We start from the raw sequence: 26,939 nt of genomic DNA, 5'->3' as shown, positions 1-26,939 counted from the left end.
ACAAAAATTAAGGGTGCATTCACACGTTACGCGCCAGGGGGCTCAAAAGCCCGAGTGACAAAAATTAAGCGCGGGGGAGCATTCTTCAAACTGCAGGGGGGTGGGGAAATAGAGGCTGGGTTTTTGCAAATTGGTGCACAAAAATAGGGGTGCTTTCACATGGTAAAACTGCACTAGGGTTTACATGGAATTATAGAATTGTGGAGTTGGAAGGGACCCTGAGGGTCATCCAGTCCAACCCCCTGCAAAGCAGGAATCACAGCCATGACAGATGGCCATTTAGCCTCTGCTTAAAAACCTCCAGTGAAGGTGAGTCAAAGAGCTGTTACCCTCAGAAAGTTATTCCTGATCTCCTTTCTTGTGACTCGAAGCCATTGGTTCAGGTCCTACCCTCCTTAGCAGGAGAAAACAAGCTTGCTCCATCTTCCATGTGACAGCCCTTGAGATATTTGAAGATGACTTGGCTATCTCCTGTCAGTCTCCTCTTTCTCCCCTTGTGGGGTCTGTTCACAAGACTCAAGAAGAATTGTGACTGTAAAGAAAAAGCATGACAAGGTGGCAAGTTAGTTTAATCCTGTGGGGAAATAATTACCAAGCAGGTGTGGCAATATTTTTGTTTGCACCATAATTCTCTTCCATTCAAATTTACTCTATTGACACAACAAGATGTCCATGTTTTGCCAAATACATTTATGTCAGTAGGCTTACGTGAGTCTAATTTGTGTTGGACACTGGTCAGTGTGTTTGAAAAACAGAGTGTCTATATGTACAGTGGTACCTTGGTTTACGAACTTAATCCATTCCGGAAGTCCATTCTTAAACCAAAGCATTCTTAAACCAAGGCGTGCTTTCCCATAGCAGCGGAGGACTCAATTTACACTCAACAGGAAGCGGAACATGTTCAGCTTCTAAGGCAAAGTTCAGAAACCAAAACACCTACTTCCAGGTTTGCAGCGTTCTTAATCCAAGTTGTTCATAAACTAAGCTGTTCTTAAACCAAGGTACCCGTGTACTCCCAATGCAGACATAGACTATACCAAAACTTTAGGGTCCCTTATTTTAGGAAGTTTATCTAGCAACCACAGTCTGACCCTTCTCACTATTCTACTTTGTGAAATGTGTCATCTGTCGTAGTTTTGCTTGGAATCCCCCTAACTTCCCAGCAACGATTCCCTACAGTATTGTAACAAACCTTTGAATAGTTCAGTGCCCTTACTTACATCTTTCAGGCTGCATCTCACAAACACCCAAAGACCATGTCTGGTATTTTCTACACACTTGATCTTAATGACCACATACTAGAGTAAAAGCGAGCAAATGCATTGCTAAGCAGAAACAGGCCCATAGTGACTTTATGATTTTTCTGCTTTGGAAATGTAGGACATTCTTCCGCAGTTGAAAATCTTTGCAAGTACCATCAGGAAACCATGTTATTCCTGTCCTCTTGTTTAAAAGGTTCCATGTGGTGTATGGCTCAGAATAGATGGAAAGCAGATGAGTGTGTATATGTGTGTACCCCCAAAAGTATGCTGTCTACAAGTTCAGATACAAACACATGCTCATGGCCTCATTTGAAAGCTGCCTTATTAAATTTCTCTTTTTTCTTCTTCTTACCAGGCCAGGATGGAGGATGGGGTGGTGATGTTTGTATACATGTAGAAAGAAGGCTTCTGTATATAATTGTAAAATGCTTAGGGTTGCCATATTTTAAAAAGTGAAAATCTGGACAGAAAAGTTGTTGGGTTTTGAGCTTTTTTATAATATTAACCAAACTAGTTGAGCTTTTTGAGCTATTTTTCATGATATTCACCAAGATCTACATTACTGATGTGGGCTGTTATGCCTACAGATTTCCCCAGACCTTCAGCGATTTCTGCCTGGACATATGGCAACCCTACATTTGCTGCTGTGCCCACTTTGGCCTGCAAGCTTACAAATTCTTGGCATGTGAGCTACAAAAGGTTGCCTAGAAAGGAATGTTCCCCACTCCTGATCTAGAAGCTCTTAGAATAATATGGGGTGGGGGTGGCGGGTAGAGCAGACCCATCTGATAGGTTTCCTAGCCCTTATTGCTGACTTATTGAGTTACTGAGAACTCTTAGGCACTATTTTGTGACATTATAAAGGTAAAGGGACCCCTGACCATTAAGTCTAGTCGTGGACGACTCTGGGGTTGCGGCACTCATTATAGTTGACCTAATAAAGGTATTGCCCCAAAGTGAGTTTTAGACTTTTGTTAGCTTGTTCTGTGCAGCTGTACAATCAATCATTATAATGTGCCTCTTTATTTTAAATTTTATTGTGTGAACTGGTTACAAAACTTTTATGGACATAAACAAGAAACCAGAACAAACATCAGCTGTAGTTGAACATGAACTGGGACCAAAATTGTTAGAATTTGACTCCCTCGTAAAATATGGAATTGCTCAGCAAAGGGGTAGGCATCCATATGATTTACAGATCAGCTCTATTTTTGGGGAAAGGGGAAGTGATGGTGTGCATTACAGATCTTTGTGTCTTATGTGGCATTCTCAAAGCCTACCAAGTTCTTCCCCTTTTTGTTCACTGTGGGAAATACAGATGCAAGCAGAAGGAATCATAGAATTGAAGAGTTGGGAGTTAACTTACAGTCTGGCGCACCATCATTGCACAAGAAAAGGCCCTTGATGTTCCATGGGCCATGGTTTCCTTGAATCATCTTTTCCCACAGTGCAGCACAGCAGCCACTTTTATCCTTAATAGTAAGCCATACTTTGCTTAATAAACTGTGGTGTGCACAAACTAGGCACTGGTGGACATAACCCACTCATGCAGGAACAAACAAACCAAGGTGTAGCCAGCTTAGCCTGTTAGTCACCCATACCCCTCCAACATCCCACTGATCAAAATTGGAATGCTTGTTTTTTTTGGATCTGAGCTCTCACAGGAGTCAGCTGTTTTGCACAAGACCAAAAAACAAGCATCTTTTGGTCCAGTACTCTGGCACAAGCCAGCTGTGTTATGCGAGAGTGTGAGAACAAAAACAAGCATCTTTTGGTCCCAAGCTCTTGTGAGAGCTAGCTGATGAGTGTGAGACCAAAAAACGAACAGCACTTGGTCCAGTGCTCTGGTGCCTGCAATCTGAAAGAGCAAGACAAAAAAACAGTGTCTTTTGAACCTCAGACCTGGTGGCCACATGTGGCCCTTTAAGCTGCTCTGTCTGGCCCTTGGGACGCTCCTCAGGTTACTCCCCCTTCCCAGCTACACCCTCACAAACCCTGCTTTGTACTCTCCATGTTTTTGTTGGGCTAGAATGTGTCCTTGGTCTGAGATAAGACATGCTGGGAAAAGGCATATGTGTGCTTATAGACCAGCCTGCTGTACAAAGTTAAACTTTACATTCATTGCTTCACCCACTGTTGCCTCTGGCCCTGCTCGCCACTGGCATGAGACCCCTTGAAGTGAATGTGGGCTGAAAAGGGTTTCTCATCCCTGATTAAGCTAAGAACTTCTATTTTATTTATTGCATTTATATCCCACTCTTTTCTCCAAGGAGCTCAAGGTGGCATACACAGTTCTCCCACTCCTCACTGAATCCTCACAACGACCTTATGAGGCAGGTTAGGCTGAGAGTGATTGTCCTTAGGTCACCCAGTGAGCTTCATGCCGAGTGGGGCTTGGCACCCTGGTCTCCCAGGATCTAATCCGACACTCAAACCACTACACTACATGCCACTTCCACTGCTGTAAAACTGCTTCTTAAAGTGTAAACCTGAGGAATCCAAATTCTTTTTTTTTTTTGAAATGGGTTAGGTAGAAAGCAAAAGACCAGGAGTGTATGCGTGTGTGTGTTTAAGTGGGTATTTCTTTTATTTTCTTTGCAGCAGCGTTCCTCCTGCTTTTAAGTGATCAGCAGCATCTCCTCTCTGTCTCGGTTCTCATTCACCAACTTGGTGATGCCCTTGAGGTACTTCACAAATTCCATCCGGAAATCTTCAGGATCTTCTTCGAGGCTAGAGTGGACCACCTGCAGCCTGTTCAGCGGTGGAGCTTTGAAGTTTAAGAAGCAAACCATTAAAACTATTGGCAATTCTGACAAAACACCAAATATAGGTTAGAGCCAGGAAAGCAAGGCATCAGGGTCTTACGCAAGGTGAGATTCTCCGGGTCCATTGCACTGCCTGGCTTGTGATGCGAAATGAGCAGGCACTGGCTCTCCAGCAGCTGCTGCTGTTGCCCAAAACAGGAGTGCCACATTTCAATCTCCTTCAAATGGGTGGGCGAATCTTGGTTGAAAACAATGACGACCCCATGGGAATCTTTCATCAGTGCTGGCCAGCAAGTCTCGAATCTGGAAGCGCAACAGAGAAACAGCACGGCTGGCATCACCTGTGTACAGTTCTGGTCGCCTCACCTCAAAAAGGATATTGTAAAGTTGGAAAAGGTTCAGAGAAGGGCCACCAAAATGATCAAGGGGGTGGAACGACTCCCCATCAGGAAAGCTTGCAGTGCTTGGGGCGTTTTAGTTTAGAGAAACGGTGAGAAAGAGATGATACGATAGAAGTTAATAAAATTATACATGGCATGGAGAAAGTGAATAGAGAGAATTTTTTCTCCTCTCATTACCCTAGAATTCATGGACATCCAATGAAGCCAAAAGTTGGAAGATTTTTTCAGGACAGAAAAAAAGGAAAGCACTTCTTCATGCAGCAAATTGTGGAACTTTCTCTCCCAGGAGGCAATGACGGCCACCAACTTGGATGGCTTGAAAAGAGAACTGGACTAATTCTTGGAGGATGAGACTATCAATTCCTACTAGCCATGATGCCTGTGCTCTGCCTCCATAGTCAGAGGCAGCAAAGCTTCTGAATACCAGTTGCTGGAAACAAAGGGAGAGGAGAGGAGAGGAGAGTGCTCTTGTGCTCAAGTCCTGCTTGCAGGTTTCCTACAGGCACCTGAGTGGCCAATGCGAGAACAACATGCAGGACTAGATGGGCCATTAGCCCAATCTAGTAGGGCTCTTTGTAGGTTCTTACCTACCTTTATCATTTTTTTGCTTTAAAAAAATCTCAGTTGAGATTCTGCAGCTGCTTTGCACATACTGGGCTGTATCCAACTAAGAAATTATTGTAAGCAGAATGATTTCCGCCTGCACAATGGAAATTCCCTTTCCCCTGCTCCCGCTGCATGTCCCTACGCCTCTTCTTCCCCCTTTTTTTTTTTTTTTTAATGATATTTATTAAAAGTTTAAATAGTTACCAAAAAAAAAAGAAAAAGACAACAATAAAAAAGAAAAAGAAAAAAAAACATAGAAAAGCAATACAACAATACAGCAAAAAGGAACCAAGAAAAAACTAAAACACACATCCAATATTCCATATCTTTACCTTTCCTTTACTTGTTTCATCGACCTCCTCACACCTCCCTTTTTTTTGTATTCTAGTTCAATTCACTATTTCAGCAAATTCTTCCCATCTTTCTCAATTTTTATTCTATAATTTATCTTGACTGTCTAACCTTAAATTTTTTCATTTTAACCCGTTAGCAATCAACTTTTACTTAATTCTTTGTTGCATTTCTACTAAAACCATATAGCTTCATTCCAGCATCCTTCTAACACTCATTAATTTTACAATGTTTCTGTAAGTATACTTTAAATCTTTTCCAATCTTCTTCCACCGACTCTTCTCCTACGCCTCTTCTTCCAACCCTGCAGAATATATTTAGGGGCAATACAAGGAATGCACAGAGAAGAGAAGTTCCATTGTGCAAGCAGGCCACCAAATCCGTGCCTTGTCTGGCATTTCATTTTTTAGAAAGGGGTTTACCAACCACAAACTAGAATGCCCCTTACACAAGTGCATGTTTCCAACATGCCCAGAGTACCCTCTGCTTCTTAAATGATCAAAAATAATGGTAGGGCTTTACCCCAACTTCTCGTGAATAGCCTCCCCTCCCCTTCCTTAACTAAGGCTTGGTGTAGCGTTTGAATTACACCAACTTACTCTGAGAAAGTTGGCAGGATACGTAAGTGATCCACTTACTTTTGATCTCCTCCACAATCCCACAGTTCAAACCGACACCCTGCTCCTTTGCCGTTTCCACCGAAATTTGGCATCTCGTATTCTAGGATCCTAGAATTTAAAAATACATATTTTATACAAATCACTAAGGCTGGCATTCTTTGGGCCTACCTGAAGGACAGAGCTCCCATCCATATTTGCTGGTCCCTTTTTCCAATGTCAGTTCTTAGTTACCCATGCTGTGTGCGTGTTTCATAATTGTATTTTCGTGTGTCTAAAGATGAAACCCATCCCCACTCACCTGGGAATAAGTCCGATTAAATTCAACAGAACTTACTTGTGAGGGGACATATTTAGTTAGGAATGTGCTTTTAGCTTTGTAAGCCACCTTTGTAAGCACTGTGCCTTGAAAGGCATGTTAAAATTTTTTTATTAAAGTAAAAAATCTCACAGCCCCAAATTCCATCCAGCCTCTGCATTTGGCTTACTTGGCACTGGAGCAGCTGCCCACTGTTATGAGGCATTCCCCCTTCCCCCATTTCATGTACCATTTTAAGACTTTACTAGTAATCCACACATACTGAACTGTGTAACAAATACCAACACTTCATCACTTGAAGAAGGCCTGGTTGGTTAGATATGAAGAAAAAAACCAAGAAGTTGATGTCAAGGAAATCTTGTAGATTTTGCAACCATGCTGTTTTGCAAGGATGGAGAACTTCTTGTGAACCTCCAGATGCTGGACTCCAACTCCCATCAGCCTCAGCTAGCACAGCCAGCAGTCAGGGATGATGGGGGCTGTAGTTCAGCAACTTCCAGAGGGTACCAGTTCTGCACCCTGTTGTATGGGGGGGGGGGGGAATCCATGTTTTGCTAGCAGTTCCACTCTACCTGCTTGAAACTCACCTTACTGCATGTGTTGGGAGGTAACTACCAATGCCTTCGGTGCTCTCTGACAAGAAGTTTGCCAAGACAGACTTTCCAGCCTATCACAAGTGAATACAGAAGCAAGATTAGCAATAGAAAATAGGAAGCTTCCTGCTACCAAGTCAGACCATTGGTCCATCTAGCTCAGTATTGTCTGCACTGACTGGCAGTAGCTCTCCAGGGTCTCTGAAAGGGGTCTCTTTCAATCCTACCTGGAGGTGACAGAAACTGAACCAGGGATCTTTTGCATGCAAAGTATGTTTTCTGACCCCTAAGCTACGATCCTCCCCAAATGTTAAGATCGTTTTTTTATTTGTTATTTCATAAAATTTATATAGCACTCGATTGTAAAACAAAACCTCAAAGCAGTTTACAGAAAGAATAATACAATTAACTTTGCAGTAAAACAATTCAAAACAACTCTGTAAAACATTCAAATAATAACTAAAATCAGTGATAACCTAAAACAGATCAAAACACACGCAAATATTCTACAATTTTGCGGAACTCGTCTAAACAAGAATGTTTTTAGCAGGTGCTGAAAAGAGTACAGTGAAGGCACCTTGCCTGATGTCAGTAAGCCAGGAGTTCCAAAGTGCAAGAACTGCCACGCTAAAATATAAATTTATTATAAATGCAGAAGGAGTATTAGGCAGCACCTGTAACAGTGCTAGTTCCACAGACTGAAGCGGGCATATATGAGGAAAGGCGGTATTGCAGGTAAACCAGTCGCAAGCTGTTTAGGGCTTTATATAGTAATAGTAACACCTTGAGATATGCGCAGTAGCAAATTGATAACCCGCACAGGTGTTATATGCGGACATGGTCTCGCTCGTACCAGTAACACTGCTGCAGCATCCTGAAGTAACTGCAGCTTTCAGAACAAACACAGAGGAAGTGCCACAGAGAGCACACCGTAGTAATAAATAGATGTTAATGAGTTGACAGGGACACCGATATGCCACGGTTTTGTCTCTAAACCCCTAAAAACAACGTGGTATGTGCAGTTCTAATAACTGTTATTACCCTGGCGTTTAACAGAACCTCCATGTTCAGAGGCAGTGTACCAGAAAACCAGGTGCTCAAAGCAAACAGCCAGGAATAGTCTGCCTCCATCACGCTTCCCAAAGGCATTCTGCTGGAAACAAAATACTGGATTTGTCCTAATCTGAAAAAGTCAAGAGGAAGCTTTGCCCCATGATGGTTATGGTTCACAGCGCTTTTAAGGGCTGGGGAGGCGACTGTAAGACCGTGGGGAGCTTTCTTTTCCTCCAAAAGGGACCCCAGGCGCTCTTTCGCTCACTCACCTCGCTGGGGCCAACGAAGAGTATCTTCACCTTCAGCATCGCCCCGTCGGACTAGGCCGCATAGCCTCGGCCTCGCGTAGAAAACCAACCCGAGCAAACGGCCGAAAGGGCGGGTCGAATGATGCCGGCTGACTCCGCCCAACCCAGCCACGCGACGTTGCCAGGCGCGGTTGCTAAGGGCGGAGAGAAGGCTGAGCCCCGGCGGAGAAAAAGGGAGACGGCTCGTTTTAAAGCAGCCGGGTATTTCCATGTTTACTCAGACAAAGGGTCGTATCCTTAAAGCCCAGTCTTGCACGTGTGAACGACCACTGTGTTCAAATGGGATTTATTTCTAGGTCAATGTGCATAGAATTCCGACCTTAATTAGGGAGGACTTGCATTTGTTTACTGACAGGTATGCCCCATTGGGCTCAGTGGGGCTTTACTCCCAGGTAAAGGTATATGGGATCGCCACCCTCCCTGGTGGTAATGAGTTTTCTGGAGTACAACAGGCATGTGTCCTGTACAAAAGACATAGAATTAAGAAAATTCTGAGACCAGGACTTTGTTTCTAGTAGCAGAACTGAGTGACACTCCCAGCTCATTCCACACAAAAAAATCCTCAAGCTTTCTTCATTTCTGCAGTAGAATTTAGTGTGTGCATATCATTTGTTGTTGCAATTGTTAAATGATTGGTAATCAGAATCCTCATCAATCTGCAAATCACCCACAGATCTGCCAGTAAACCATAGCTGTCAACATTTCTCTTTTTTTAAGGGAAATTCCCTTATTCCAAATAGGATTCCTCGCAAGAAAAGGAAAAAGTTGACAGCTATGCAGTAGACCCAGACCTATCCTTAGCTCCACACACACACACACACACCCCAATCTGGAAGTTACTCAGTAGTATGGTAGTATGTTGGGGATATTTATTAATTATTTTATTTCAGATATTTATGTACTGTTTTTCAGGTAGACCTCACATAGCAGTTCCCAAAAGAACATTACAACAGTCGGCTTTTTTTTTTAAAAAAAGGTTATAGTAAAAGAAAAAGATAACTTAGTTCTGAGTAAACAAGTACAGAATTATGCTGTTTAAACCCCTGGTTCACCAAGTTGAACTACTTAACATTAAAAAAACCCCAACCCAAACTTTTACATAAAGAGAAGTTACTGTACTCCATAAATCTTTATTTTCCAAGTATTCAGAAGAATAACAACATACTTACATAGCTATGTACAAGCAACAGTCCATTTCAAATTGATGAGAGGCTATCCAAACATTTTAGAAAGACGGAACATGTTAAAAGATGTTTTGTTTTGGTTGAAACTTAATCTGAAAGGTTTTTCCCCCCCAATTACGAAAGAGCAACACATTAATCAGCATTTCATCGACCACACATTTATTTCATAAAATTTATACACCAGTTGATTGTATAAAAAAAACCTCAAAGTGGTTTACAAAAAGGAGATATGAAGCACATGCTGATCAAGCTACAAAAACCAAAGGAGAGAAAAATCTGGAAGCTAATGCTAGTAAGATGCAATGAGCCTCTGTTCTTCCTTGCCACCTTAGCTGGTTTTGAGCAATGCTTTTGTTATTCCAGGAGGCTCAATTTCCTGCATTAATAATAAACTTTTATAAGACAAACTATGTGGAACACATTCAGTAGTACTGGGTAGCAGTACACTAATAGAAGTAGTCCTCTTGCTGCTGCTATAACTGTTTTCATTAAATTTTTAAATGCACTACATGCTCTGTGCACTATGCTAACGTAAAAAAATCTACTTAGAGCACAGTTAACGTGCTATTTCCTCAAGACTGCAAAATGGGTGGAAGATTTTCTTTTCCTGTTCACTGTCATTAATTATATAAATAAAAAAAATCCTTCCAGTAGCACCTTTAAGACCAACTAAGTTAGTTCTTGGTATGAGCTTTCGTGTGCAAGCACACTTCTTCAGATACACTGAAACAGAAGTTGCCAGATCCTTCTATATAGTGAGAAGGTGGGGAGGGGTATTACTAAGAAGGGTGGTGGGAATGGGAGATTGGCAGATAGCTGAGATGAGCCTGCTGACGACTCTTAACGACTGTAATAGGTCTTACAGGAAAAGGCAAGGGGTGAGAAGGTGAGAAATGGCTTAGTCATGTATAATGGGATAAGAATCCAATGTCTTTGTTCAAACCAGGTCTCTCCATGGTTTTAAGTTTGGTAATGAGTTGCAATTCAGCAGCTTCTCTTTCCAGTCTATTTCTGAAATTCCTTTGTAGTAAAACAGCTACTTTAATTATATACTGAGTGAAAAACACTTAGGGGTTTTTTCAGTCTGCTCTCTCAGGCCTTGTAGTTTTTCCTTGTGCGTCTGCTAGCTTTTTTCCTTTCATACATTGCCACTGATTTTCATGTAACATATTCTCTTTAGAGTTACCAGAGACTAAATTCATTCAAAGTATAACACTGTACACTGCAAAGTAATATTAGAAAGGTGTGTGTTTGATGAAGCAACTGGCAGTATCAGATTCCATGGACCAACAGTAGCACCTAGTGGCGGAACAGACTTAAATTCATTTCCTTTTTCTCTGTTCGCCTTTAACCTGATATGACTGGCAGTTTTTCTCTGTATCCTCTGGGGATTAGCAGCTTGTCCAGCCCCCTGCCCTGTTCTGTTTTCTGCTAAAATGGAAGCTGAAATCTGAAACTGCACTTTCCCCTTGGTTATACACCACCATTGCATTCTCTAGTGCGGTTGTGTGCAGGCTGCAGAATCTGTTGCCTGCCCAGCCTAGTCTGGGTGGCCTGCACATGCCCCAGACTGTTGCATCTAAACTCTCCCAGTACATATACTTTCTCTCTTTTTATTTTAAAAGGAGTGAGTCGGCTGCCTGGTGACGGGCGGTGCATTTGACATCCTGATACAGCTCCCCTGCGGGAACTTGATACGTCCTGAGAAATAACAGTTTTGTAAAGTTCAGCTCCAGTCGTCATTTGCTTCTGGGGCAGCTCGTTCATCTACCAGGCTCCCTTGACACTCTCACATTTGTGATTTTGGGGAGTGGGGGAGGTCGGGACAGGGGATAACAGAGATGGTGGGACAGGAGGACCTCCTATTGCAGCTCATCTTTCAGTTGCTGCAAAAGGAAAAAGTCATCCTCACCAGCATCTATCATCATTAAGGTTGTCATAGGTAGCTCTGGTTAAAACCCTTCCTTGTCCAGCTGCACCCATCCCCAAGTGCTTTCCAGGCAGCTGTTAGACTTTTAAAAAAAAGCAATTTGGCACCCATGGAAGCTTTTTCTTTTTTCTTTCTTTCTTTATAGCATTTGCACTCCAGTCTTCTGCCAAAAAGGCTCCCCAGAGTGGCTTACATACACTCAGTTGAAAGAAGACAGCACCCATCAACCTCTTGGGGCCCCTTAGCCAATCATGGCTGAATGGGAAACATTTGATAGGGAAGGAGAGAGGTTGGGAAAGGTTAATTTTGACAGCTGAACTGCCTGGCTAGGGAAGTAACTAGAGAGCGCTTTCACCTGTGACAAACAGCTTCCATGACTTTTTGCATTGTTTTGCAACACACACACACACACACACACACACACACACACCTGCGAAAGTGGCCTGACCAGAAAGGGCAGAGAAATATCCTCATGAAAACCATTGCTTGCTTCCAGCCCCAGACCTCTGTTAGGGCTCCCTTAGACCACAGGCGAAGAGCCACAGGGACAGCAGCGAATAAAGGAACTACAGCTAAATCAGCCTGGGCTCTATAAGCCAAGTCAGAATTTTATGCTCTTGACCGATTGCCAGGATTATAGACACTGAAGGATGCAAAGCAGAAAGAAGCGGGGGAAAGAAGGAAAATATTGGTGAGTCGGGTTTTTTATCATCCTCTGGTCCATACACAAGGGGAGGACTGAAGCTTCATAGTAAAGCACTTGACTTGCTTGCAGAAGGTTCCAGGTTCAGTCCCCAACGGTATCTCCAGTTAAAAGACCCAAGTTCCAGGAGAGCAGAAAGACGACTGCTGTCTCTGCCCCAGGCGCTGGGTATTGTCAGTCGGAACAGACAATATGGGGCTGGATGGACAAATTGTATGGTGTGATGTGTGGCAGCTTCCCGTGTTTTTAAGAGTGTCCATATGTCCACACACACCCAGGGGCTACACCGCAAGTGCAGCCACCTGCTACGATGTGTGTGCTGCAAAGGCAAAAGCATCAATGCAGCATGCTGTACCACCACGGCTCACAAAGATAATGGAAATCCCTTACGGACTTAAAATTGAAAATCCACGACACAAAAGGAAAAGGGAAAAGGCAGTGGCGTAGCGTGGGGGGTGCAGGGGGGGCCGGCCGCACCAGGCGCAACATCTGGGGGGGGCGCTCGCACTCGCAGCTCTCTGCCCCTACCTGGCTCACTCACTCTCTCTCACTGCAGTGCTGGCTGTGCGAATCCGATCCGAGCCACTGGGTCGCCGCCCACTGTGGAGGGGGTGGGTGCCAGGCGTGCGGAGAGAGAGCGAGGGACTATCTGGGGGAGGGACAGTGCAGCGACCGCCCAGCGCAGCGCTGAGCGCGGGAGAGAACCACACCAGACCAGACCAGGCAGCTGCAAGAAGAAGCTGGCAGCGGCGGCAGGTTAGGGGTTAGGGGGCGCAAATTACTTGCCTTGCCCTGGGTTAGGGGGCGCAAATTACTTGCCTTGCCCCGGGTGCTGACAACCCATGCTATGCCGCTGGGAAAAGGAGGGCAGAGGGAAATGGCAAATTCAGGCACAATATCTCTCTTGCAAGAGGATACCTCTCCACCCATCCTGAGCTGATAGACCTGCTGCCCCCCCCCCCCGTTTTCTTAACATGTGAACACTTAAAGACCATACCCTCCAACATCTTGAGTGTCAAAATTGGCAAGTCATGTGACCTGTGTGAGATCACAGAGCCTGAAATACATTTTTTTTCCAGGGCCATGTTTTGGGGCGCCACCTGAAGTTGTGGTCCCCCAAAATGTGCTATTTTCCATAGTAAAAGTGCTTTTTTCTGCATAAGAACTCAGTGTGAAATCATGCAAGATCACGGCACCCCCCAAATGGTTGCCGTGCTCTTGCACAAGAAAACGGAATGCCCCATTTCCCCCCAGGACGCTTGCAGGGTATGGAAGATTGATCTGTCCCCCTGTTAGAAAAAAAAACCTCTCTCAGTCTAACCTACCTGTCAGTGTTGTTGGGAGGATAAAATGAGGAGGAAGAGAACTATGCACACAACATTGAGCTCTGTGGAAGAAAGCTGGAATACAAATGTAATAATACTATAAGAAAAAAAAGTTTCTATGATTTCTGTTTCACCTCATGCATGGTGTGATTATAAGAACCAAGCAGCCCCAGGAGGATCACAGGAATTGTTCGCTCCATGGTGACCTTTCCCCGTGGCTAGGGAAACTCGGCTCTCAAAATAAGCACCAGGATCCCACAGGGTTTTGTGTTGAAAGAAGCCTGATTCCATCGCTCTGTACTGCAATCGCAGCCATGATTGCTAAACCCAATTCACTTTTTAAAAAATCCCTTAAATATAGCAAAAGGTTTGAATGATGTACGTAGCAAGGAAAATGTAGAACATGATGCCAGACAGTATTTCTGAAGAAACAGGCGATAAATCAAGGAGGTGGCAGTTTTGTTCGCATATGATCACATCCAGACAACTCAAGAGTGGTATCTATAGAGCAAAGAATTGTCTGTGAGGAGATGGGATCTGGGCGGGGAGATAAAGCTCAGGCCAGGAGATAATACCAGGCTGTATTTCAACTGTTAAGTTATGAAGCAAAGGGGATCCGGCCTCTCATTTGGGTTTGCAGAAAGATCTCCCTGTGGCTCAGCCGAGATGCCTTTTAAAATGGTGAAGAGGATTAATCAAATTGATTCGGACAAAAGTCTGTGAAAAACAAGAGCATGAGAGAGAAATGCAAAGAGGGGAGGCTGTGTGTGAGGTGGCGGGGGGAGGCAGAGGCTGATCTGGCAAAACTCTTGGCCTCCATGTGGAATAAGTTACTGGAGGGGGGTCCTGAGAATCCAGCCAAGCTGGATGCCTGGGAATGAAGTGATGGCAGATGGGCAAGGGGGGAGGGAGTTGGCAGCCTTTGGGAGATGCTCGGGCTGTAAGGCTGAGCAGGAGAGAAGCCGTGAAAGTCAATTGGTTTAAGAGACCAGCTATAGGATTCAATGCGCATCTTGGTTGTGAAATAAATTCAGTGTCGAAAACAGTGGAAACATTCACAAGAATAGGATGGGTCCTGAAAGCCACAGGTGTCTCATCTTTAGTGTTGTAGATTGACAGCAGTTCTCCAGTTTCAGACAGGAATCAAACTCTTACCTGGAGATGCTGAGGAACGAATATGTGACCTTCTGTGTTGTGGTGTATGTGCTCTTCCCTTTTGCTGCCAGACGTCCTTGAGGAATAACTGCAAATCATCCAGCAGAGAGCTATTGTTGTTGTTGTTGTTTAGTCATTTAGTCATGTCCGACTCTTCATGACCCCATGGACCAGAGCACACCAGGCACTCCTGTCTTCCACTGCCTCCCGCATTTTGGTCAAACTCATGCTGGTAGCTTCGAGAACACTATCCAACCATCTTGTCCTCTGTTGTCCCCTTCTCCTTGTGCCCTCCATCTTTCCCAACATCAGGGTCTTTTCCAGGGAGTCTTCTCTTCTCATGAGGTGGCCAAAGTATTGGAGCCTCAGCTTCAGGATCTGTCCTTCCAGTGTGCACTCAGGGCTGATTTCCTTAAGAATGGAGAGGTTTGATCTTCTTGCAGTCCGTGAGACTCTCAAGAGTCTCCTCCAGCACCATAATTCAAAAGCATCAATTCTTTGGCGATCAGCCTTCTTTATGGTCCAGCTCTCACTTCCATACATCACTACTGGGAAAACCATAGCTTTAACTGTTCGGACCTTTGTTGGCAAGGTGATGTCTCTGCTTTTTAAGATGCTGTCTAGGTTTGTCATTGCCTTTCTCCCAAGAAGCAGGCGTCTGTTAATTTCATGTCACCATCTGCAGTGATCATGGAGCCCAAGGAAGTAAAATCTCTCACTGCCTCCATTTCTTCCCCTTCTATTTGCCAGGAGGTGATGGGCCCAGTGGCCATGATCTTGGGGTTTTTTTGATGTTCCAAGATCATGGCCACTGGGCCCATCACCTCCTAGCTGCAAATCATCCAGCAGAGAGCTATTGTTGTTGTTACTATTGTGATTGTGATTATTTACCCACCCTTCCCCAGCAGGTCCCAAGGTGAGTTACAACAGTTTAAGAATTAAAATAGTTTCAAACAGATCACAATCACAGGAATAAGTTGACTCCTGAAAACACAGCGCAGGTGCCAAATGCCAGGGTAAAGAGATGCATTATCATAATCATCATCATCATCATCACCACCACCTGGAAGCTGTATAGTGAAGGTTCCATACACACCTCTCTAGGGCGGGAGTTCCACAACCTAGGGGCTGCCACAGAGAACGCCCTCTCCCAGTCCGTCACCACCCCAAGCTTCTGCGTGAGGTTGGAACTAGAACCGAAGTGGCCCACGAGACTCTTAATCTCAGCATGATGGGTTCGGGCAAAAGGTTCCCACATTGCAGGGAGTTGCACCAAACGACTCTTGTGGTCCCTTCCAACTCTACAATTCCATGATTCTACCAAGTGGAACTGTATCTGCTGATCTTTCCGGAGTTGGCGGTGCACATACTGTAGCTTAGCGCTTTAAACACTAACGTGAGCACCTTGAATTAGGCCCAGAAACAAACTGACCACTGGCGCAGCTGTTTTAAAATGGGGTTCATATGAGATTGGAAAAAAAAAACACAAGCCAGTAACTGGCTGCTGCATTTTGGACCAGCTGAAGTTTCCGAGTTGTCTTCAAGGGCAGCCCCAAGTAGAGCACATGGCAGTAATCCAACCAGGAAGTTACCACAGCGTAGGGCACGGTCCTTTAGGGTATCCAGAATATCTACCTCTGTGTCATGACTGGAACACATATGTAGCCAGTCTGAGGGTAGCTGAAGTCATTCATTACTACAGCTTCTCTTCTGGATGCTTCCTTGACTTCATTCATCACCTCAAGATCTCCCTGAGCACACCTCCTGGGGCCCAGTGTCAAAAGATGCTATGAACCAGCTCTCCGTCTTCCTAATACTATTATTTACTGCATTTATACCACATTTTTTTTCCTCCAAGAAGCTCAAGGTGGTGTGCATGGTTCACCCCCTCATTTAATCCCCACAACAACCTTGTGAGGTAGGTTAGGCCGCGAGGCAGTGACTGGCCCCTAAGTCACACACTGTGAGCCTCATGGTCAGGTGAGGATTTGAACTCTGATCTCCCAAGTGCTAGTCCTACACTCTAACCACACGCTGCACCAGATCACAAATTTATATCTGTAGCCCTCATTTCCCAGCAAACATTTTATCAATACGTTGAGTGCTATAAAAATATATAGTTTTTAAAATATTGCTCACTAATAGCATGTCTGGTTTATAAGAACTGGTCCGTTTTTCTTTCTGGGTTGCTCTTCAGAAAAAAAGGGGGGGGAGTAAGAAAGAAAAAATCTCCCTGATAAATTGAATGAATAGATATTTGTCTTGGCTGCCTCTCTTTCCAAATTGAGCTGGTTCCAATTTATCAGCATAGTTTTGAGAAAGTGTTCAGAATAGGCAGTTCTGATAGGCACCCTGGGGGGGAAACGAGGCAGCCTATTTATTACTGCTAATGTAGGCCATTACATGACACATCTCCAGAAGGGAATGCCTTTTTTCTTTTGCTCCTTCCAGCAGAAAACCTTGTGCTTTTCTCTTCTCTCCCCAAACACCCTGGAAGATGCTCCATTGACCTGTGTATGTCTTCAGGCCAAAAGAGGTGCAGTGCTGGAGAGCTCTGCCTGGATCTCAAAACAGAGCAGCAACAGCTTTTCAAAAACTAGTTCCCTAGTGCAGCGGTTCCCAATTTTTTTGGGAGGCCACCACTCCCTTGGTTCCATAAACTTACCACCAGTGCCGCCTGCCCTGGCCTATAAAAAGCATTATTTGGAATAGTGATTTGCATGGCCCACTAAGGAAGAGAAAAACACAATGAAACTCAAAATAGTAGCAATTAATTGCACATTTGGTTTAATTCAACACGACCGATGAACTTGGAATCGTAGAATTAGAAGGGACCACGAGGGTCATCTAGTCCAAACCCTGCAATGCAGGAATCTTTGCCCGACATGGGGCTTGAACCTACAGCCTTGAGATTAAGAGTCTAGTGCTCTGCCAGCTGAGGCTGTTGATCCGGTGATAACAGCTTTCCAAAGTCTGATAGTCATTTATACCTCCAACGCCTCCCTGCTGCCTCCCTGCCTCTTAGCGTCTCCTTAGGTAATTCCGCCCCCCCCCCAAGGGACAGTACCACCCACTTTGGGAACCACTGGCCTATTGCCTTCCAGATGTTTCACACTACAACTCCCATGGCCGGGCCTCGTGAAGACCATGCTCCAAATCATCTGGAGGGAAGCAGGTTGGGGAGGCTGTGCTTGCCATTTTCCTGGTCCAAATCACTTTCCCCAAACCTTTATCTTTTCTCTTCTTTCTTTGGAGGTGGAGGAGTTAGACATGTCACAGGGATCAGTACACTCCTCCCAGGGGATGAACAGCAACCTGTGTGGTGAAGTGTGGCCTAATGGTTAAAGTACGGTGGTACAGTCATACCTCGGGTTGAATGTGCTTCGAGATGAGCGCGTTTGAGTTGCACTCCGCAGCAACCCGGAAGTAACGGAGCGCATTACTTCTGGGTTTCGCTGCTTGCGCATGCGCAGACGCTCAAACTGACGTCACGCGCATGCACAGAAGCGCCGAAACATGACCCGCGCAAGCACAGACGTTTGCTTCTAGATGTGAACGGGGCTCCGGAACGGATCCCGTTCGCATCTAGAGGTACCACTGTACCTTGGTTTGCAACTGTTTTGGATTACAACCATTTTGGATTATAACCACGTCAAACCTGGAAGAGTGTGTCCCTTTTTTTGGATTACAACCCAATTTTTTGGGATTACAACCAATTTTGGGGGGGAGAGTCCCCACCGGTGAAAGCACGCCTTGGGTTACAACCTGTTTTGGTTTACAACCGGACCTGCGGAACAGATTATGGTTGTAAACCAAAGTACCACTGTATTGGACTAGGACTTGGCCCTGAAGCTCACTGGGTGAACTGGGGGGGGGGCAGCCTAAGCTACTTTGCAGGGTTGTTGTGGCCATGTAGTAGATTCGTTTTGTCCCTCACTTAGGAATTTCTTTCTGAATTATTTTTTAAAAAATGTATTTCTGTAAGGTTTAAATTTCCTCTGGCAAGTCTACCGATATGTTCCTATTATGAATGGAAGGTGGCGTCTCAGTGATAAACAGATCCATGTTTGAAGAATAAATTCACAGCTGGAGAACCAGTGACCTTTCGGATGTTGTTGGACTCCGTCTCCCTTCATCTTTTGGTCATGCTGGCTGATGGTTCTTGGACTCCCAACAAACATCTGGTGGGCCACAGACTCCCCATCAAGGTACATATTCATAATGCAGACATGTCCTCTGGCTTGGAGTTTGACATATATCGCAAACATTCTCTACAAATAAATCAGATCAGAACTGCAATGCATTTTTGTGAGCTGAAAAGCGTGGTCAAAATCTACATTCCCCACAAACTTCCAAAATATAACTCTTTGGGGACACTGAATAGCATATTTCGTTTGTTCTTTTTTAAACTGCTTGCCTCTGGTGATTGCTCTTTAGTGAAATGTCCCTTTATTCTAGAAGATTCGTTATGACATGAGTAATACATATCTATGTCAATCTACTGTATATCATGGAAAGTTTTTCACTCACCTGTTCTCAATGCATTCAGATGCCTCTAGAGCAGGGATGTCCAACTTCCAAGAGACTGCAATCTACTCCAACTAAAAAAAACAAAACTGGCAGTGATATACCCATTGTATTGACCAAAGTTGTTGAGCTTTTTGGGGGAAGAAGACCCAAAGTTGTTGAGCGACGCCCCACTATTGACCAGTAATTGACATGTTGGAGATCCCTGCTCTAGAGATATCATCACCAAATTTGGTATGAAAGTTCCAAAGACAGGATCCATTTTTTGTCTGGATGCCATTGGACACCGTTTTGAATCAAGATGGCAGACCAAACAATTCTAAACTGATTTGAATACCTCTGAAGACCTCGTCACCCAATTTGGTGTGATGGTTTCCAAGGTCAAAGAGTGGGTTTCAATGTATGTTTAGATATCTTATGAAGGCATTTTGAATCAAGATGACAGACCTAAATATTCCAACTTTTGGAATTCTTAGAATTCCAGAGCAATGCTGGCTTCTTTCTACTGGTCGGTCATAAAAACAGCTACTTTCTGTTGGCCTGGAAATGACTTCACTTGGGAATGGGACCTACAATAATTTTCTTAAGATCTGGCAAAATGAACATTTGAGTTGATGACCTCCCCAGTATTCTGAAACAATACCGTTCCAGGAAGAACTGTATCATCTGAGTTCAACTGATGTCTAGATGACTATGCTTACATTTTCCTTTCACCTATACTACTCTTCCTGCCCCTTTATGTCTTTTATTAACACCCCTGATAAATGGGTGTGTTGCAATTTACATTCTCCTTCAGAGGATGTCAGTGGAATACATGAAGCAGAGCTTTGATTTCTGTCAGCACCAAGATTTAGTGAAATGAGAAAACAATTATCACCAAATTCATGTCAGAGCTTATATCAGAGGTATAATGAATCTCCTTATTAATTAGAAACAGAGGTCTATGTGTTACATCTATAAGTTCTGGTACGTTACTAGGAGAAAGCTTTAGTGAGGTTATCTCAAAAGCGTGAGAATCCAGTTCACCAGTTACTTGCTCCAGTCTTCTCTGTGCTGTCCAGAATTCTGTCACCAAAAGTGGCAAGCACCTTTAAGACAATCACATTTATAAGTTTTTGTGGACTCAACCCCACAACGGTCAATGGGACCACTGACCTTATATTTTACTCCCTTCTGTACCTGCCAAACAAAAATTTCACGACATGCCTGTGAAAACGTGGACTGGAGTCCATGAAAGCTTTTGCCGTCACCAGTGGTGGCAATTCCTGTTCTGCCATGTGAGATGAAATGGGAAGTGCTGCCACGCCCTGCCATGTCACCCTCCCTACCATCTCCATCACCAGCACTTCATCACCAGCAGTGCTCCATCACCAGCACTTCCACCCTCCACCAGCATCCCTGATGTGCCACCTGCCTCCACAGGCACTGCCTGCTGTGCCACCTCCACCATTGGTGGAGAAGCAGCACTGGCATTGATGCCAACTTCTGGTGAGATCTCAACGAAATCTCACAAGTTCTCATGCACTCCATGAAATCTCGTGAGATCTTGCAGAAAGTGGGTGCCAATGTCGCTTCTCTGCTAGTGGTGTGGGTGGGAGGGCCATCTCGGGGGCTTCCACCACCTGAGGTGTCTGCTTCACCCTGCTTCATGGGTGGGCTGGCCCTTGAAGGAAGTCCATCAGGAATTTGTTAGTCTTGAAGGCAGAGCTTTCCAAACTGTGTGTTGCGACATGTCAGTGTGTTGGCTGCAGTGTGTGTGTCACGTGAATGCTGCCTGCGCTCCACCCAGGGCTGGAAAGGGGTTAGTTTAACTTATAGTTTGCTAGTAAAACTGAATTACTGCATTGAGAAACAATGCTGGTCTAAAAAGTGTGTTACCAACAGGAAAAGTTTGGAAAGCTCTGCTTTAAGGTGCCACAAGGCTCCTTGCTTTTAGATGTATTGCTTAATGAACCCCTGCTTCGATTCTTTTCTTCTAAATTTTGGTTGCTGTTTTATTATGGAAGTTAGTCATAGAATCATAGAATTCTAAAGTTGGAAGGGACCCTGAAGGCCATTTAGTCCAACCCCCTGCAACGTAACTTTATTGCTTTTTGTAAAAATTTTGTATTCCGTTTTATAAGGCACATAAAAAAGAGAGAACAATTGTAGCAACAGATGAAAATTAAAATATGAAAAACAAAACCCCAAAAGACACAAGCAAAGTCCAGTTCCATATGGGTTAAGTAACAAAGTCCAAGTTGTGAAAGGGGAAAAGCGAGAATAAAAGTTTTCTACACATCAACAAGGAATGTGTGTGTTATTTGATAATCAGGTGTACTTCCAGATTTGCCAGGCATGCATGTGATGAAAATGATGCTTCCACTGTATATGTAATCAACAAATGCCAAATCATATAAAAAGCACTTAGAGATTCTGCTCCTTGTGGACATCTCAAAATATGTGCAATTTTCAAGGCACTATATTAATGGATCTGTTTTGCACTTGGGGGACATATTATTAATGATTGACTGTCAGCTACTCTGAGGTTACTGTGTGGCAGAAGAACAGTATTTACATACAGGCGAGAGGGGGAAAGGCCACCCTCCCCCAAAAGGAGCAAGAGACTTGACTTGCGCCTTCAGGCAAGGTTCATTCTAAAGTTTCCCGGAGCTGCTGTGCCGCCTCGCCACTCCTGGCTTGTTCCAAGACAGCTGCTGCTGGAGAAGCCGCGACGACGACGCCCTTGAAGGGTTAATCCGAAGCCCCCCCACTCACGTCCCCACCTCCCGCCCCTTTCGGAGAGAGCCGCTGCGAAGCAACCTCGCTCTGGTTTGAAAACGCACCCGCAGGCTGCTTGTGCGCCCAGGGCGCACGGAGCTCGCGCTTTGGCCACTGGGAAGCCTCCGTCTCTTCTCCGGCTGCTCCCCCAAACAACCAAGAGCCCCCGACGGCAAATCCCTCTCCTGTCTCTGGTCTCTTTCTCTCTCAGCCCCGTTCCCGCGCGGGGCCCTCCGCAGCCTGGGGACGATGCGCCTCTGAGTGGCTCGGTTTTGGGAGACCCCCTCGCCGCTTTTGCGCGCCCAGGTTGCAGCCGTCCAAAGCGCTTCTCCAAGCCGAGCGGCCCTTCCCAAAATGCCGCTGGCGTTCTTTTGGTGCTGCTTTTGCTTCTCCTTTTGGGGATGTACCCTCGGGACGGGATTCCTCTACCAGTTCCCAGCGTCGGCCTTGCAGCACAACTACCCGGAGCCGAGTTCCGGAGGGCCGTCGGGCAATGGCTTTGCCAATCGCCGGTGAGTGACTCAAGCTTCCCTTCCCAGCAAATCCCAGGGTGGTCTGTAGGAGCGAGGAAAGGCGAAGTTCAGGAGCACCGCTGGGGATGGGAGGCTGCTATTCTAGTTTACCGAGGAGTAAGCTCCAGAACTCCATTGAAGTGCGACTTACCTCTGAGCAGACATATACTATATATATAAGATTGCATTAACTTTCATGGTGGCTGTTCTTTTGGTGATGAGGAGACAGCCTGGGGGTGGTGTTGTTTTGAAAACTAGCAAAACCATGAGAATAAAAACTTTTGCAGAAAAAACCCCATGTATATAGTCAGTTGGACAAGCCTGCAGTAGATAAACTGAGCTGTATTCTTGTTGTTAATTATCCAGCGGTTCTCTCCATTTTAATTCTTGCAACAACCCTTTGAGGTAGACTGGACTGAGAGGCACTGATTGGCCTAAGTTCACCCAGTGAGCTTTCTTACTTTGAGAAAAAGCAGGATATGAATTCTCCTCTCCCAGGGTTCTTAGTCTGGCTGGCACTCTAACCACTATACCACACTGTCTCTCAATAAACCTGAAGGGGGTTGTGTTGTGAATCTTATCCTCAATTCAAATAGATCATAAAGAAGGCTTTGCTCCTAAACTGCTCAATCCGGGATGGGGATGCTATTGTTGCTTTGTGAGTCTCTGTATTGAACCACCACCAGTGTCCATCTTTGTCAAGAGCAAAGGCGTCCAGGTCTTACCTACATGATCATTTGACCCCCTCCACTCATTCATTTCAATTCCTGGAGGAAATAGTGGGGAGTTCCAGGCACAGGGAGTGACAAAGGAGAATGGGCGGGGTTTTTATAGGAGCAGGTGACCTTTGATTGGCTGAGAGCAGTAGAGGTGGAGTTATTTTTGTGCTGTAAAAAGTGTGAATGAAGCCATGTTTTAAGGGTCTGGTCATTATTTATTAGGGATGGGTGCCTTTCTCTGTTTTCCAGTCCTAAATTCAAGTACTTTCCATTTCTGCATCAGTCTGTGATTATTATTTTTTTGAAGTCCTCATAAAGAATTCGTCAGTGTGTTAGTGTTAATTTCTCCCAATACACATATTTTTTAGATACAATTTTGCCTAAAATGTGAGTTTTTTCACAGAACAATTTCCCCTTATATAACCACAGAATCATAGCATTGTAGAGTTGGAAGGGACCTCAAGGGACATCTAGTCCAACCCTCTGCAATGCAGGAATCCAATGGATTTTAAAATGTTATTTACACAAATGCACGTACAGTATTTTTGTGAATACTGTTTCATGGCATATGCATGTTTGACTGGAGAAGCATGAATTTTGGAGGATGGCTGGGTTTTGGTTCGCATAACCTTTTGGAAATGGCCAATTAGATAGATTCTCCTTGAAATGTGAGATGGGTCAAGTTTCTCCCCAATCCCTATCCCCAATTTGGAAAGTGGTCTGTCTGCTCATCTGCTCTCTGTGCATTCCAAGGCCTCTTGAAATATCACCCCCAAACTTGGCCCAACACTGCTCAAGATGGGGGAACCAGTTTTCGTCTTAACTTTGGATTTCATTGGGCATCATTTTGAATCAAGATGGCAGACCATACCATTCCAAATTGTGCTGCTCAGGAGGTCTCTGAAGATAGTGCCGCCCAGTTTGGTGTTCTACCGATGGAGGAGTGGGTTTTGTCCTGTGTTTGGAAATCATCGGGTGCCATGTTGGATCAATATGTTGGACAAAACTGTTCCAACCTGTGCTGATTGGGACATCTCTGAAGATATTGCCACTCAGTTTAGGGTGACAGTTCCTGAGACAGAGGAGCAGGTTGTGGGCTAGGCTAGGCTACCGTCAAATGCCATTTTGATTTCAAATGAATAGGGTTGTGCACTGGATTCAGCCAAAGCCTGATTCCCAAAACAAAATGGGTCAAGTGGATCCGGGCTCTGACCCGGATGCCAAGAGTCAGGTGCCAAGAGGACTTTCAAACAACCCTGCACTGTACTTCGGCTGTGCATGCCTTTTCCCAGCAGGGGAATGTGCACACATGTGCACAGTCAAACTGAGCATGATGGAATCTTGCTGGTTGCAGGCATATGCTTTGTCTGTGCATTATCTCGGCCCAGTATACCTGAAGGCGCGTCTCCACCCCCATCGTTCTGCCCGGACACTGAGGTCCAGCTCCGAGGGCCTTCTGGTGGTTCCCTCACTGCAAGAAGTGAGGTTACAGGGAACCAGGCAGAGGGCCTTCTCGGTAGTGGCACCCGCCCTGTGGAATGCCCTCCCATCAGATGTCAAGGAAATAAACAACTATCTGACTTTTAGAAGACATCTGAAGGCAGTCCTGTTTAAGGAGGTTTAATAATGTTTGATATTTTATTGTGTTTTTAATATTCTGTTGGGAGCCGCCCAGAGTGGCTGGGGAAACCCAGCCAGATGGGCGGGCTATAAATAAATAAATTATTATTATTATTATTATTAATATTAATAATAAATAAGTTATCCACGTGTTTGTTTGCTATGCATTTGAACACTCTGTGGTGCCTATTTGGGTGTGGCGTTTCTCGAGTTGGAGGAACTGGTTTTCATCTATGTTTGGTTACCAATTGGGGCCATTCTGGATCAAAATGGCTTACTGAACCATTTCAAACTGCACTGATTTGGACACCTCTGAAGGTATGGTTGCCCAATTTGACACAATGGTCCCCAAGATCATGTGATTCTTGCCCTACATTTGGAAACCGTTGGAGGCCATTTTGAATCAAGATGGGGCACCAAAATGTGCTGGCTTGGACACCTCTGAATAGACCACCCCCAAATTTGGCATGGTGGTTTCTGAGGTTGAAGATGAGGGATATGTTTTTTATTTGGATATACTGTAACTGGTTGTTCGGGGTAGTGGCAGCAGGCAGAAAAACTAATAATTATATTATCCGTTTACAAATACTGTATCAGTATCTTTTGAATTCCAAGCTACATCAAGAACTGCCAGCCAAGTGCCTTATATATACCCAGTAGGTCACTGTGTTCTGCAGGCAAGTTTCTCCTTCCAAGTCCCTAAAATGGGTGAAGAAACTCTTGGCCACAGGCTATTCTTGGCCTTCTGACACCTCCTCCCCCTTACTCTGCTCCCTCTTCTCCCTCTGACCACTCACTGTCGTCCCACCACCAGTCCCCTGGCTCTGAGCCTAGTTCCCTTGGGGGTTCCCCAGCTGGTCCCCCCCCGCATCCAACCACTCCATGACACCTTATGAAGGATGGTTGAGGGAGCCAGGTAAGTTTAGCCTGGGGAAAAGAAGACTGATAGGTTATATGAGATAGGGTTGCCAAATTTCAAAAAGTAAAAACCAGGACACCCCAAAAGTTGTTGAGCTTTTTAAAGGAAGACCACAAAATTGTTCAGCTTTTTAAAGGGAAACCCAAAAGTTGTTGAGTTGTTGTTGTTTTTTAACAAATATTCCTGAACCACTGAATTCAGGTTACAAGGATATTCTGACTAAACATTATGAAGAATTTCTGATGCTAAGAAGAAGAGAAGAAGAAGAGTTTGGATTTGATATCCTGCTTTATCACTACCCGAAGGAGTCTCAAAGTGGCTAACATTCTCCTTTCCCTTCCTCCCCCACAACAAACACCCTGTGAGGTGAGTGAGGCTGAGAGACTTCAGAGAAGTGTGACTAGCCCAAGGTCACCCAGCAGCTGCAAGTGGAGGAGCAGGGAAGCGAACCCGGTTCACCAGATTAGGAGTCCACCGCTCTTAACCACTACACCACACTGGCTCTCAATGGCTCTCAATGGCAGAACAGACTCCCTCGGAAGGTGGTGGGTTCTCCTTCATTGTAGGTTTTTAAGCAGAGTTTGTTGAATGGTCATCTGTCAGGAATTCTTTAGCTGTGATTCCTGCATTGCAGGGGGTTGGACTAGATGACCATTGGGGTCCATTCCAAATCTATGATTCTATGATTTTATGATTAAGGCAACAGACCAATAAAAGTTGATACACACAGTAGGGTATGTTGAGTTTTTGAGCTTGCAGCTTCCAAAAATGAGGGGTGCTAAGAAGTTGTAACATGACTTAGGAATGCAAAAGATATTTTGGTTATAGTTTTCCTTGGTAAGTAAAACATCTATAAAATTACATAGAAATCATTAAAAATGATTGCCAAGTATTTACAGTTATATATTAATATTATTTTTATTGTTTATTATTATTATTTAGCATTACCTTACATTTTCAGAAGGTAAAATTCTTTGGTTTTCCAAAAGCAGTCTATGTGCATCTTCATGAAATGTAGTCTTACCAAGCTAAATGTTGTCCCAAGCTAACTGTTGTCCATTCACAAAAAATAATAGCATATTTGAAATCCTCACACCCAAAAAACAAATTATTAAAACCCCTCACCAAAGAAATTTGCAAAAATGAAATTTCACCCACTAAAATAACATGCCCTAATGCACAGGGTCATTAATTTAATAAATATACACAGTGGTACCTCGGGTTACAGACGCTTCAGGTTACATACTCCGCTAACCCAGAAATAGTGCTTCAGGTTAAGAACTTTGCTTCAGGGTAAGAACAGAAATAGT

The 26,939-nt window shown here is 44.5% G+C and overlaps 2 protein-coding genes across 4 annotated transcripts in view; one reads left to right on the top strand and one right to left on the bottom strand.

Annotated features, from left to right (window-relative positions):
- Window positions 1-3,826: 3,826 nt before the first annotated feature.
- Window positions 3,827-8,403, bottom strand: IFT22 (intraflagellar transport 22). The gene is made up of 5 exons (XM_080983269.1): window positions 8,237-8,403; window positions 6,909-6,988; window positions 6,024-6,113; window positions 4,128-4,330; window positions 3,827-4,029 (listed from the first exon to the last, which is right to left on the bottom strand). The coding sequence occupies exons 1-5, from the start codon at window positions 8,273-8,275 to the stop codon at window positions 3,881-3,883; spliced, it is 561 nt and encodes a 186-aa protein (XP_080839395.1). The 5' UTR covers window positions 8,276-8,403; the 3' UTR covers window positions 3,827-3,880.
- A 13,416-nt stretch (window positions 8,404-21,819) lies between these two features.
- COL26A1 (collagen type XXVI alpha 1 chain) overlaps window positions 21,820-26,939 on the top strand; it is a 101,118-nt gene continuing 95,998 nt past the window's right edge. Inside the window, exon 1 of one of the 3 annotated variants that reach the window (XM_080983124.1) lies at window positions 21,820-22,371. In XM_080983124.1, the coding sequence (XP_080839250.1) occupies window positions 22,214-22,371 (158 nt within the window). In that variant the 5' untranslated portion in view covers window positions 21,820-22,213. The remainder of the gene's footprint in view (window positions 22,372-26,939) is intronic. The other 2 variants (XM_080983122.1, XM_080983123.1) reach the window with 2 other exon arrangements.

This window comes from Podarcis pityusensis (genome assembly GCF_964106645.2).
Source record: "Podarcis pityusensis genome assembly, chromosome: 15".
NCBI lineage: Eukaryota > Metazoa > Chordata > Lepidosauria > Squamata > Lacertidae > Podarcis > Podarcis pityusensis.
The sequence above is the reverse complement of the archived record's forward strand: the minus strand, read 5'-3'. Positions and strand labels throughout refer to the sequence as shown.

Excerpts from the sequence above, each read along its gene's own strand:
- IFT22 (XM_080983269.1), bottom strand. The coding sequence starts at position 8,275 with ATGCTGAAGGTGAAGATACTCTTCGTTGGCCCCAGCGAG. Across the intron at positions 4,331-6,023 it reads GATTGTGGAGGAGATCAAAA|ATTCGAGACTTGCTGGCCAG; the intron begins GTAAGTGGATCA and ends TTGCGCTTCCAG. Across the intron at positions 4,030-4,127 it reads CCCGGAGAATCTCACCTTGC|CTCCACCGCTGAACAGGCTG; the intron begins GTAAGACCCTGA and ends TAAACTTCAAAG.